The 14,219-nt window shown below is 35.1% G+C and overlaps 1 protein-coding gene across 1 annotated transcript; it reads right to left on the bottom strand.

Annotated features, from left to right (window-relative positions):
- Positions 1 to 5,012: 5,012 nt before the first annotated feature.
- On the bottom strand, positions 5,013 to 11,507 carry LOC111043453 (calcineurin B homologous protein 1). The gene is made up of 4 exons (XM_022328413.2): positions 11,134 to 11,507; positions 10,085 to 10,351; positions 6,597 to 6,690; positions 5,013 to 5,463 (listed from the first exon to the last, which is right to left on the bottom strand). The coding sequence occupies exons 1-4, from the start codon at positions 11,198 to 11,200 to the stop codon at positions 5,319 to 5,321; spliced, it is 573 nt and encodes a 190-aa protein (XP_022184105.1). The 5' UTR covers positions 11,201 to 11,507; the 3' UTR covers positions 5,013 to 5,318.
- Positions 11,508 to 14,219: the final 2,712 nt, after the last annotated feature.

Here is a 14,219-nt window from a genome sequence, read left to right as displayed (position 1 = left end):
ACGCTTTCAGTTGCTGGTTGCGTTCAGTGTGAACAGCTCCATGCAAGACAACGTGTTTCAATGGCTCTTTTCAAATTCTGTTTTTTGGCTCATGCATGATCTGACATGCACTTGCACACTCAATGTGATTACACCCTAAATCATATGTTATGGTGATACAACAATTATGTTGAATGCTGAAACATGATAGAATATATCAAATACCCTTTTTCGCCACACTGCACAGAAAGCAGCTGTTTTCCAGTCCCTACGTAGATCTGAAAGACCTTGTTTGCAGACGACTCTCGTCTGACGTAAGAAACAGGTTTCTTTCCGGCCTAGGCCGGAAAGAGTACTCTTTCCAGCCGCTCATGGAAGTCCGTAGTTAATAAGTCATCCCCTAGATCGGGCGAGTGTCAACTTTCTTCATCTGAAGTCGCCATTATTTCAGTTCGAATTTCAAATCAAACTAATTCAGCATTTGCTTCGCAACCATTTTTATTCAATTATTTATTGTTGATTAGCGCATTCCAAATTTTCAAAAATGCTTGATGATGACGACACCCGTGATATTCCAAGTGAAATTTTAAAAGAATCTGAAATCCTGACTGCAAATCTTCTACCACTAAAATCAAGAGATAGGTATGATAACGAGTATTCTTTATTTATTTTGTCAGAAATACCTGTAGTGTGGCGAAAAATATCGTTTGCACCACGGGCAAAAATGGTTTTCCAGCTCTCAATCTTTTCTCGGCCTACGGCCTCGGACTTGAAAACGATTTCAAGCCGGAAAAATATCATTTTCTGCTCTAGGTGCGAAATATACTATTTCACCACACTGCACAGAAAGCAGCTGTTTTCCAGTCCCTACGTAGATCTGAAAGACATTGTTTGCAGACTAATCTCGTCTGACGTCAGAACAGGTTTCTTTCCAGCTAAGGCCGGAAAGAGTACCCTTTCCGGCCGCTTTTTGAAAATGTGTTTGGACTACTGTGCCATATGGTGCATTGTGTTCAGGAGGGTGAGATCGGAAATTTCCACCCCACTTTGAGTACCCTACGACGTCTGGTTCTGGGACATCAAAGTTTCCCCCCCTCATAAAACATTCTTATTCAATTTATTATTCTTATATAGCTGATGCCAGAAAGTTAGGCGGCTTCGTGCGTCACATGGTATAACCTACTCACAGCTGTTGCAATGCATCTATTTATTGCCAAGCTAGATGACAACTCTACTTGACAACATCAGCTGTTGGAAGACACAAGAGAAACCGCCTAACTTTTTGGCGTCAGCTATACCTGTAGTGTGGCGAAAAATATCGTACGCGACTCTCTCAGAAAGGTGTTTACGGTATTCGGATAGCATTCGGATACATAACTTTCTGTGCTTGTAGCGTAATATACTATTATTTCATCACAACACAGTGGTAAATAAATTGAAAATAACTCTTGAAGATTTGAAACTAGTGTAAATCACTTGAAATTGGCGGCTGACGATTGTCTAATCAAGCCGTAAATGTGTTTTTCTATACAGGTGTTTCAGAAGTAGTATCGGACATTTTAGGGTATTGTTCCTGGATGATAGGAGACTACAAATGTCGGATTGGAAGTGTCCAAAACTCAGTGATTATCCTTACAGCTGTCATTTTGTTTTTTTTTTTCACTTGAGAATTTTCATTTCAAGAACCAAATGCTGTATTGATCTGAAATTTGGCATGAATTTTCATGCTATAAATACTCAACTTTAAAAAATAAAAAATAAACATTGTAAAGCCGCGTTTACACCAAAGTTATCAACAAATATGTTAATAACTTAATTTTTATAGATTCTATCAGATTGAAAGGAACTTGACAAACACATATGGTCATCATGTGTGATTAGTTATATTTAATCTGATAGAATCCACAAGGATTAAGTTATTAACATTTTGTTAATAGCTTTGGTGTAAACCCAGCTTAAAATTAGTTGTATGGCCATATGGAGTCATACCAAGTTTCAAAGCTTCATCTTAAAAACAATTGGAATGTGTGACATTTAATATTGAGGTTTAAATGGTGGAAAGTGGTCATGTATGCAGTACGAAAAGAATTAATTTCTCTGTTATTATTTGACCAATCTTGATGAATAAGGTATCTTTGAAATCTTGATAAAATTTGCTCTCTTTATTTTCTCTTGTAAATTTTCTGTAAATTGAACGGTTTTCGTGAAATTTGCCATCAAAAATTTAAAATGGCCACAATTTTGAAAATTTACATCAAAAATTTCATTTCATTTTTTTAGAGTTGAGTATTTATAGCATAAATATTCATGCCAAATTTCAGATCAATACAACTTTTCGTTCTTGAGATAAAAATTCCTAAGTGGAAAAAACAAAATGGCAGCTATAAGGATAACCGCTGAGTTTTGAACACTTCAAATACTATATGTTTGTAGTCTCCTATCATCCAGGAACAATACCATAAAATGTTCGACACTACTTTTGAAACACTCTGTATATTGTATTGAGTTAACTTGAATAATAAAGCATTCTTTCTAATCTCTGTTCTATTCACTTGAAAATGGCTCTTGAAGAGTTAAAACTAGTTAAGTCTGATAAAATAAAATGATACTTCATAATATTCTATCTTGTTTCAATAGAACCCGTATTGTAGCATACGTCAGATATTATTCATAGTCAGTATTGAGTATTCAAATCAAATATATTATTAATTTTGTAATGAATGTGTATAGATTATGCTATAGAAAATAGTCTTAAGGTGCGTACAGATATACGCGCCGCGAACATGAGCAATTCACTTTTAATCAGCTGACTATATCTGTATTTTTACAGAAACGGTATAAGATATAGATATAAAAAGCTTGGCATCAGCTGATTAAAAGTGAATTGCTCATGTTCGCGGCGCGTAAATCTGTACGCACCTTCAAGCTACAATCTAGGCTCAACTCACACTTACGCGACTCAGGTCGAGAAGAGACTCGACGCTAGTGGAGAGCATGTGTTTCCAAATGGTGGCACTCAGACCAGACGATTCTAGTCGCCATTTGGAAACACATGCTCTCGATTAGAGTCGAGTCTCTTCTCTACCTGAGTCGCGTAAGTATGATTTGAGCCTAATAGTGTAAATATACATTATATTTGCTCAGTTAAAGTTATTGCTGAATTTGTTTATGTTTTTAGCAATAAAATACTTGGAAAAAATATCTGAGAATTATTTTAAATACGTCCTATTAGTCGATTAGTATCATTACTATAGTGAGGTCCACGTTATAATGGCAGTGGAGAAAGATAGGAGAACAACGTTGCCGATCCTCTGTCTTGTCAATGCCTTCTATGGAGGGTAACTGATACCGATTTATTGATGTAATATTAACTGTTCATTCTCGTTTAAAATAATCAATTATATTATTTTTATCAAACTAGAAATTATATTTTTCAATGATTTCATATGTGAATTTGCGCTTGTGTGTGTGAGTAGTAGGAGGGTCGGCCTAATCCTTCAGAGCTAGTAGTTCTGTGAACAGTAGACCTCGCGTTCAGTAAGTTACATTGACCTGTTGTTATATTTCCTATAGACCTTGTACAAATACAGTAATAGACTGGCTTCTCCACACATCTGTGTAATCACTTGTCAGCTGATTTATTATGAATAATTCTATAGTCTGATTTTTACTCTAATATTGGCGTATGAAGGAGGCTCCTTTTTCCTTTTATATTATCCTTGAGATGCAAAATTTCCAAAAATCTTGTATATACGTCGACGCGCAATTTAAAAAGGAACATACCTGTCAAATTTCATGAAAATCTATTACCGCGTTTCGCCGTAAATGCACAACATTTAAACATTAACCCCCAGTTTCTCGTACGTCGGTTAACGTTTAATCACGATTAAATGCTGTAATTTAATCGAGATTAGTGCTAACCGATGCATTTTGGTTTCACAAAACGCCGATTAAACTAACCGGCGTAAACAATTTTTATTCTGATTAGTTGGCACCATTTTAACCACGATTAGTTGAAACGAAGAAAATTTGGTTGCACAAAGGTATAAATCGAAAAATAACGCTGGTTAAACTAATCGACGTAAAAGATTTTTAACAGGCCATTCACGGGGAATTAAATCCAACTAACGCCGGTTAGGTACCTACTGATAGCTGTCTTCCTATTAGTTTTTGGTAGAAAAACTAAAAAAATCAAAGTAAAATAGAGAAGTGTATTTAGCTGATATTAGCATTCAAAATTAGATTCTGATTTTTGAGGTTAGTTTTCGTTCTGTTGTCGTCTGTTAGCAGCATAGCACTTGACACTGGCGACCGACAGAGCATTTTTATGGCGCATGGATCTGTATTGAATGGTCAAATTCACCGCTTCAATAACATAACCTCATTTTTACCTTGAAACATACCTATCATTATCAGTTTTCTATTATGTAAATATTCTCTCTTATCAGAATTGAAATCAAATTGATTTTTTGTCTAATAATATTGGACCATAATCTCGTTTGTTAATATTTTTTCAGTTTCAAATTCACCGCTTCAATAACATAACCTCAATTATTTTGTGTCAGTTAAATTACAGTGTTGCCGGATTGTGAAACCGTTAAAATCTTGGTTAGTTGACCGGTAAATTTAATCGGGATTAAAAACTAACCGATCTTGGTGGAACAGAAATGAATCCGTAAAACTAACGCGGATTTTTTAATCGACGTTATTGTCCATATTTAACAGACGGACGTGCAACTGGCCCTAAGAGAAATGCCAAACCGTCGACTTGAATCTTAGACCTCACTTCGCTCGGTCAATTATATTTATCACTCCTTCGTATTCACATAGGGTTTTAGCGCAGTGTCTACATTGGATTAGTTTAAATTTATTGGTTACTTTGTTTGAATAACATTTCTTAGTTTCAATTATTATATTCATGTTTATTTATGCCTTCATTATTTTGTAATTGCTTGTTCAGGAGTAATTTTTTGGGGGTTTCCCAGTATGTTCCCACACTGTAATGTTTGGATAAATTATAGGTTGAATTCAAGTTTTCTACCAAATTAAAATATATTATGTAGCATTTATTTATAGAATATCCAATAAATAATAAAATGATTCAAGAAATGCATAAAGCTTGGATATTATGTTGCACAAAATACGAACCTAGAAGCATGTAAGTTATCTTTTGGAGTATCTCATTTAGGCATTGAAATAACAAGTTTAATGGTTGGTAACTATAAAAATAAAAATTTCTCAACATACTTTTCAAGTATGTTGACTGGAATATTATGATGTGTTAGTATTTTGTGCTACAACCAAAAGGCTCTAAGTACAAGTCTCATTTTAGTTACGAATTAAGAGAGAAATCTTATAGACATTTTCTGTTCGACGTCTGTCCTATCCAAAGCTTTGCAGAATTCTTCAAAAGAAATCGTTTGGTCTCCGTTCTGGTCTGCTTCGAGTATCGTGCGCTCTGCAATTGATGTCAACTGTTCTTCACTGAAAAAACAAGAAAATTACAAATTGAATAAAGAAAGTAACTTGGATACAAATACACCCACATTTTACCATAAGAAAAGATAACTTCTAATACATAATTAATGAATAATTTGTTATGTTATGTCTTTATCGTATGAATCAATAAATCAATAACATGAGTAGATATCCTATGATATAGGTCGTTTGTGTTCCAAATTCCAAACCGATTACTGTCGACTACAGTCTATTTTAACTGTTTTGGCCAGGTGAGAGTGTTAGAACGGCACAGTATGAGAGACTACCAGCGTCACATAGCTTCACGAAAAACAACTACGTGGACTATCGGCTTGGGCAAACAATTAAATTTGGAACATAAACGCCCATACCATGGGATATCTTCTTATGCTATCTTAATAGCAGAGGATCGGTAACGTTGTTCTCCTATCTTTATTCATTGTCATTATAACGTGGACCTCACTATAGGTAACTTCGGTACATCCAGCTTTCAGTTCGTCAAGTTCCTGTTGCTCTCAGAAAGAGGGAGGACTCTGAGTGCCGGTTGCACCAAAGCCGGTTAAATTTTAACCGTGATTAATTCCACGAGAACCAATCAGAGAAGCCGTCTTATAAAAAGGCCTTCTCTGATTGGTTCTCGTGAAATTAATCACGGTTAAAATTTAACCGGCTTTTGTGCGACCGGCACTAAGGGAGTTAAAATTGGGGAATCCCTTTAAATACTATCAAATATTATGTCAAGAATATAAAAATGGAGTAGACTATTTAATTGGTGAACCATTAAAATTACAGTATTCATTCATTTGTTTACTTCTTATCTCCATAGTCAGAGATCAATGATTTGATGTATTTGTAGGTTTAAGTATAAGAGGGAGCTCTTATTGTCTCAATTTCGCCCACATCACTTTCGATATTGTAAAGTGTGAATAATAGTTTGACTATCAGTCCTATTTATAAATGGGTCGATGTCAAACGAGGCCACCGACAGAAGAGGTCTCTTCTAAAAGCGACAGTGGAGGCCTCCGACAATTGAGGACTGCGACCGTAGAGGACTGAAAATCAGTCCTCAAATGTCGCAGGCCTCGACTGTAGCGTTCCCTTTAGAAATAAATGCAATAAGACTGTGTCAGAATATTTACCTGATATTTGCTCCAACCATCATATGGAGAACAGCCAGTAGTTCATCTCTTGAAATCATGTCATCATTATCCAAATCATACATCTTGAAGGCAACTGCAAGACAAATTTATAATAATATTAGAAACAAATTTCATAAATAAAAGAATATTAAGGAATAGTATTACTGCGTTCAATTTGATATTCGAAGAAACATTATGGGTGACATTGAATTTAAACTTCCAATATTTTCTATGTTGTTAAGGCTGTGCAAAGGCTAAAAATAAACTTTCTACTCGTGATATTTTTCGAAGTTTTTCGATTTGTATATCATCAAGCTATCAAAATGAGAAAGTTTTCTCAGGAAATTTTTTTTTCTGATCATTACTTTTTGAGATATGAGCGCCTAAAGATTAAATTTTCGGGACAGAACATTTCAAATTCGGTAAGAGATAAATCCATGAGATTTAGAGGATGGATAACTTTTAATTGAGTTATTTTTGGTAAATTGAATAACTTTTTCAAAAATTGATACTTTCAAAATGTTTTTGTTTTACTAGATCAACAATACCATGAAGAATCTATCCTCGAAATCTCATGGATTTATCTCTTACCGAATTTGAAATGTTCTGTCCCAAAAATTTAATCTCTAGGCGCTCATATCTCAAAAAGTAATGATCAGAAAAAAATTTTCATGAGAAAACTTTCTCATTTTGATAGCTTGATTATATACAAATCGTAAAAACTTTGAAAATATCACAATTAGAAAGTTTATTTTAGCCTTAAAAATGTGAGTTCAGTCACCTTCAGTGAAATTATAATTCCACGAGTATTAATTGGACTAGTCCCTCTCAACCCGGCTGAGTGACTATGAATGATACCATTAGAATTTAAGGGAATTATATTTTCAACGTTCACTGTCATAGTACTATGGGGCCATGCGCGTAGCTGTGAAAGGATTCTCGTTCTACAGAAGAAAGTTCTTCGTGTTATCACGTCATCGCATTACCTGGGGTCTATTTCACAAAGGTACAAGTATTGTTACCAACCATGGTTACGGACAAGTACTTGTAGTTACAAGTTTACAAGTACTCACGTTTCACAAAAAATTATGATCTACAAGTTTACAATTTTACAAGTCTACAAGTACTTTAATAGTAAACATAACCTATTTTCATGATAATTTCCTTTTTTTCATCCTTTATAAAGGTTACTTGTACTTTTCAATAATTACTTTGAAAATATTTGAAAGCAATATAATGTTTTTGTACAGTCTACTTCATTGATTGCTGAATTTGTAACCTACACAGTATATGTACTCTGTATATATGTACTATATATAATGTATACTATATATATATACTGTGTATATATACTATAGTACACATAACCTATGAGGTAACACATTAATTTTTGTGTAACTATTTTGGAAATTTATTAAATTCAATTTCCTAATGCATATATTTCCAAAATAATGAATTATAGAGGAATATAGGGCATTTTTGATTATTAGAAATATTTATTGAATATTTAAAATCATTTTAATGATTACTTATAAATCCTTTACATAGCTCTCCACTTCGGTAGAAATTTCATAGTTACGAACAAGTAATTTCGAAAAAAAATTGTTGGCTACAATGAAAATCTTTGTGAAACACTTGTTCGTAACAAGCAAATCACTTGTAAACTTGTAGAAATTCATTTTAACTACAAGTTTACAATTCTGCTTTTGTGAAACGCTTGTAATCAGCTGTTCTCCAAAACCATGGTTGGCAACAAGACTTGTAACCTACTTGTACCTTTGTGAAACAGGCCTCTGGAGCACTGCCGGCCAACCTTCAAACGTCTGAGAATACTGAGAGTCTACAGTCAGTACATGTACATCACCCTAAGGCTCCTGAGGAGCGAGGTTCATGCCTTCCAAGAGAGAGGCCAGCTGCACCACCACAATACCAGGAGACGAGGCAACATTGACCTGCCCTACTCCAGACTGTTGAAAGCACATGGAAGCTACGCCTTACGGACGCTAAAATTTTTCAACTGACTGCCGATTTGTATTCGTGAGCTGAAGTATAGGAAGTTTTGTAGGCTGGTACGTGAGAAACTCATCGACTACTAACTGAGAAATGATGGAACCAGTGGACTTGTGGAACAGTTTGAGACTGTTTCATAATTTAGAATTGCAGTTCACCTACAGAGCCACATGAAACGACCTATCTGCAGCCATCTCAAGTTATTTGTGTTTCAATTGTCTTAAACTTTGACGAAGTCTGTCTGGCGACTGCTGGTCATGGACTGAATATACTGTACGTGAATGACAGTTTTCACACTCACCGATTGTCGTCCGATGTTTATCGTCACAACACCCAGAATTATTCCTCATCATGATAAATGACCTGCATCTGCGGAACTCCAGCCTGCTTTTTGCGGATGATACCACCATCTTGGGCCAGGGCAAGGGGCCAGAGGAAGCTAAGCTGAAGGCTCACGAGCTTTTTGAAGAGGCAAAGAGTTGGTTTTGCACAAATAAGCTCAAGTTGAATGAGAGCAAAACCTGAGAGTTGCTGTATACACTGACCAGAACAGCGGTTGTCAGTGCTGCTTCTGTCACTATGCTTGGCTTCAGCGTGGACACCAAGTTGTCATGGGAACCGCACATCATCAAAATCTGTAGAAAACTTTCTAGAGTGATCTTTTTGCTCCGGAAAATGAGAGGACTTCTGAGTTCCCATAGACTGCTGATGCTGATTCATGCTGTGTTCAGCTGTCATATCCAGTATGGAATACTTGTGTGGGGTCATTCAGCACATGCTAAGGACATTCTCCTGCTTCAAAAAAAGGCACTTCGTGTGATGACTTATAGCAAGTTTGATGCTCACTGCCAGCCCATTTTTCAACGTCTGGGCATCCATACTGTGTATGGACTTTACATATTAGCATCACTCTTGCACGTCAAAAAACACCAGTCTATGTTCTCAAGAAGAGAGGAAGTGCACACCTACAATACTCGGGGGAGGACCAACTTGGATGTTCCACGCCGTCGACTGTCTAGGCTTAAGGATTGTTTTCCGGTGCTGGCAATCAGGATGTTCAACTGCCTGCCGCATTCAGTGAAGGGGCGCTCACCTACCGCGTTCAGGAACACCCTATCAAGGTAGATCATTGAAAGGAGTTTTTATTCTTTAGAGGATTTTTCAATGATGACTATGCTGGTCTGTTACGCCGCCATCTATGTGTAAAATACAGTTTTAATTTTTGACACGATCTATCCGGGGGAACCTGGTCATCGATCACGATATTGGATTATTATTGAATGTCATCCGATTTGCTAGTTCTCAATAACAGCTAAGTATAATTCTCAACTAATCGGTGGAATTTCTGGATGTCGTGACGATGAATTCAATTCTTTATCAATCCATTACCAGCTTGAGCTGGATAGATTTCGTCAAATGTCGGCCGATAAGTGTGAAAACGGTAATTTCCGTCAATTTAGATGGATGACTACACTTACATTTGAGTTTCTGCTCCCGAGAATTGAGAGTGTTATCCTTGGACTTCTTGATGGGTCGGAAGCGAGCCAAGACTTGCATGAATTGCCTGAAGTTGACTCGATCGTTGCCCGATCCGTCATTGAAGAATGCATTGACGATTCGCTCGCCCAATGGGTTGATCGCCAGTTCAGGTATGCGAAGAAAGTCCTCTCGGCTCAGGGTGCCACAGTCGCTGCGATCGAGACTGGTGAACCGACTGTAGAGTCGTTCGATTTGGTTCGGTGTGACTGCAAATGAAAATAAAATTCTTTATTATCCATAATACAGTACACTTTTCAAATATTTAATTCAAACATAGAAATGTACCGGTACAGTAATACATATATTTTTCTTAATATAATCATAGAGAAAATATAGCATGAGGCCTCTCGTTTTCATTGGCAATAGTTTTCAAATGATAGACAGGGACCTTTTTGCTAGCGCTATCTGCAACAATATATGACTTTTATCATACATGAAATATGTATAAAAAACTGGAGGACACTTCCGTATCTGGTGTACGTATTATCGATATTGAAAAAATTAAATGTAGCACCATTAAACAATACTGTGCACTGTATTCCAAATAATAATATTTCTATTTGAAAGTAAAAACCTAACCTACCCTTTTTCTTTTAGCTTTAAAGCATTATCAAACTGAACATTTTAGCTTTTGAACAGATATGTGATTTGATATTTTGATTTACTATCAATAGTACGTACACCAGATACGGAACTGCGTAATGGGGTCCAAAAATCAATATCGAAATCTGGAAGCGATCTTCTAAGTTCCAATAATATTGATTGCAGAATTGGTCGACTCCATCTAATGGTAATAGGCTATTAACTGTAATTGTAATTGCTTGACTGGATCTTTATAAACTATTTAAAACCAATGATATCAGAATATGAATCAGCATTACTAAATTTCAAAAGCTATTAAGGTTAAGACAATAAATGAATGTAGCGTAATCATAACAAGATTCAATTGAAAATATGCATTACGCATTATTAATTGAATCATACTTACAACCAGTTTCATCCTGAATCTGAGCAATTTCTTCCTCTTGTAAGAGCAATGATGATTTGTTTCCCATTTTAATACAAAGAAATGCAACAAGGAACTGTAATTAAAACAATAATAAACACTTGCTGAAAAATGATAAACTAGAACAAGATAAGTGAGGTTAATTCCTCATGTCAATTATTGACAGTCACAGGGTCACAGCTCTTTAGTAGGCCGTGGTCAAATTATTTCGAAATGGCATTGAATAACCATTGGCTATCTTCAGGGATACTTTTGAGTCAGTGACTCGGGTGACCCAGAGCCGAACAAAATGGCGGCTGACCCGGGGCAGACTAGTTATCCCCAGTGAGCTCTATACTAATGGAACGGGCTGTCCAATGCTAAGCTACAGCCAAAAGTGTGTAAGGCGGATCGAGTAAGACAGGCCTTCCGTGTGGGATTCTCTCTCGTACTCATACATTAAAGCAGGTTGTTGCAGCTCTTGAGTACGATTATTCATTTTTAAAGTTGAAAAACGGATTTGAATGAGTATTAGGGCTATCAGTATTAGATCACAACTTTTTCTCTTAATATTGTGATGTTTTTGGCGTAAAATGCGTAGAATTGAATAAAAATACGACCGTGAAATTATGATGTATAATACACAATATTGTGTTGCATTTGGATGCAAGAATGGGCATGTTGAAGGAAATAAAATACCATTTCACAGAGTCAAACATTTTTAGTCTATTAATTAATTTGAAGAAACCTTTCCAATACATACTGTTACTGTTACATACATTTCCAATATTTTTTTCTATATTGATCAGTTTATTTGACCAAAAATAAAACAACAAATTTGGTTATATTCCTAGTATACGTTGATAGTTTCTATGCTAATTGAAAATTTAGACCTATACTTTTTAGCATCTAAAATAAAGAAACATAGTTGAAAAACAAATTAATCCTTATTCAAAAAAGAATAAATACAAATAATTGATAATTCTGTGTTATCATCATGAGATGACAATTTATTTTAGGTACCTACCTACTTTTATTTTGAAAAATATGATATTGCTATCAGCTGAATTGTGATTGATTTTTGAAACCTTTCCGTTTCAAATAAATAATCGTTCAATTTACAATATAATAATAATTATTTAGCATATTTTACTGTTTGCTTATCATTATGGTCATAATTATAATACAATTAATATAAATGTTTCTTTTTAGATTTCTTTGCATCATTTGCATCAGAATGCCTACAGAGGTCCAAGTTATAATGGCAGTGGATGAAGATAGAAGAATAGCGATACCGATTCTCTACATTGATTAATTATATTTCTATACCGTCAAAAACATAATTGATATCATTGGGGACCTAGAAAAGGATAGTACCACCGGCTTTGTCAGAAGATAGACAAGCAAAGCAAAACCAAAGTTGATCAAATACTGTCATTATAACGTGGACCTCACTGTAGTATATTGCTATCATTACATATTCCATAATCCTCTGTTATTGAATCATCATGAGTCCACATCATTCATTTTATTTACCTACTTTTATTGTAAAAATATGAGATTGTTATCAGCTAAATTGTAATTAATTCTTAAAATCTTTTAATTTCAAATTGTTCATTTTACTCTGGTAATTATGTAGCATATTTTACTGTTTACTTGTCATAGTCATATAATATAATAAAATGTTCCTTCGTTATTTGCTCCATTTCTGAAACTCCCACTCTTACATGTTTTGAAATTACACCAATGCACACCTACATAATTCTACATTCATAGCCTGCTGTAAGTAGGCCTATATTATTAAATTGAGATATTTCCTTAAACAATAAATCATACATCTTCCCTTTAACAATAACAATAAATCATATAAACCAAAAAAACAATAGTTTATCCTATCAAAATAAACATAAGACTGTGTTTAATAGTTTCAATTAAACACAGACATTGGACTGTGTACGAACAAAATTTGGGATTTGAATAATAAGGACTATGAGCCTTTTTTTTTGACGTGACAATGTCTTATAAATTGGTTTGCCGGATGACACTTCAAGAAACTGTGTTACGTTCCCACGTTATGCGCTCACAATGAGAGCGAGTGAGAGCGTTCGTTTCGGTTCACGGTCGTCTGGAAAGAGCACGAATAGGAGCAGTGGCGAGCAACACAGCAGCAACCCGAAGGCATTCACCTGGAGAGAGAGTGAAACGGAGCAATCTCCTGCGACTGTGCCACTACTTAGTGAATAGGTTATGTGAATAAGTATAAGTGAATAGGTATAAGTGTAAGTATAATAGGTATAAGTGAATAGGTTATGTTGTAGTAATCACAATGTTGTGGTAGTTTTCAATCACAAAAGTAATATAAATCGTTTCTCAGCCAATAATAATTTGTTTAACTTGAAAAAATGAGCACGACTTGCTATGTAAAAAATTGAATCGAGCACAGTTAGCCACTACCTCTGTAAACAAAGCCGTAGTGCATTAGTGTGACGTCAGCACAGGTAGGGCTCCTACACCAATAAAAAATTGTTGATTTCAGCTGATCTTTATCAGCTAGTATTTTTATTGGCGTAGGAGCCCTACCTGTGCTGACGTTACACGAATGCACTACGGCTTTGTTTACGGAGGTAGTGAGTTAGCCCGCCTAAGAGCGAGAGAGACAGAGTGATTTTGTTGAGGATGTGTGAAGGTAAAAATAAAACTTTGTTAATATGAAATTCAGTGCGAGATTCTTTGTATAAATTAATGTTTTAAATATAATTCTTTGTATAAATAAATGTTTTAAATTGTTACTATTATTTCATCCTTCTTCCTACTATAGGAATGAATATTCACATTAAAATTATTTTACCACTCAAAGTCATTGTCATGTAAAACTTTCACCCGTATACCAACTTTACAGGCAACCATGTTTCATTCCCAATCATTTCATGACAGTTTATATTTGTTCTTGTTGAATTAATAAAAATTAATAAATGACACGCTTCTCTGAAATCTGGCCCAAAGTTATTCACTTGCTTGTGAAAAGTTGACAATACTATAACTATTGCAGTCACAAATGAAAAAAATCTTTTCTTTATTCATATTCAACC

This window comes from Nilaparvata lugens, chromosome 4 (assembly GCF_014356525.2).
Source record: "Nilaparvata lugens isolate BPH chromosome 4, ASM1435652v1, whole genome shotgun sequence".
NCBI lineage: Eukaryota > Metazoa > Arthropoda > Insecta > Hemiptera > Delphacidae > Nilaparvata > Nilaparvata lugens.
The sequence above is the reverse complement of the archived record's forward strand: the minus strand, read 5'-3'. Positions and strand labels throughout refer to the sequence as shown.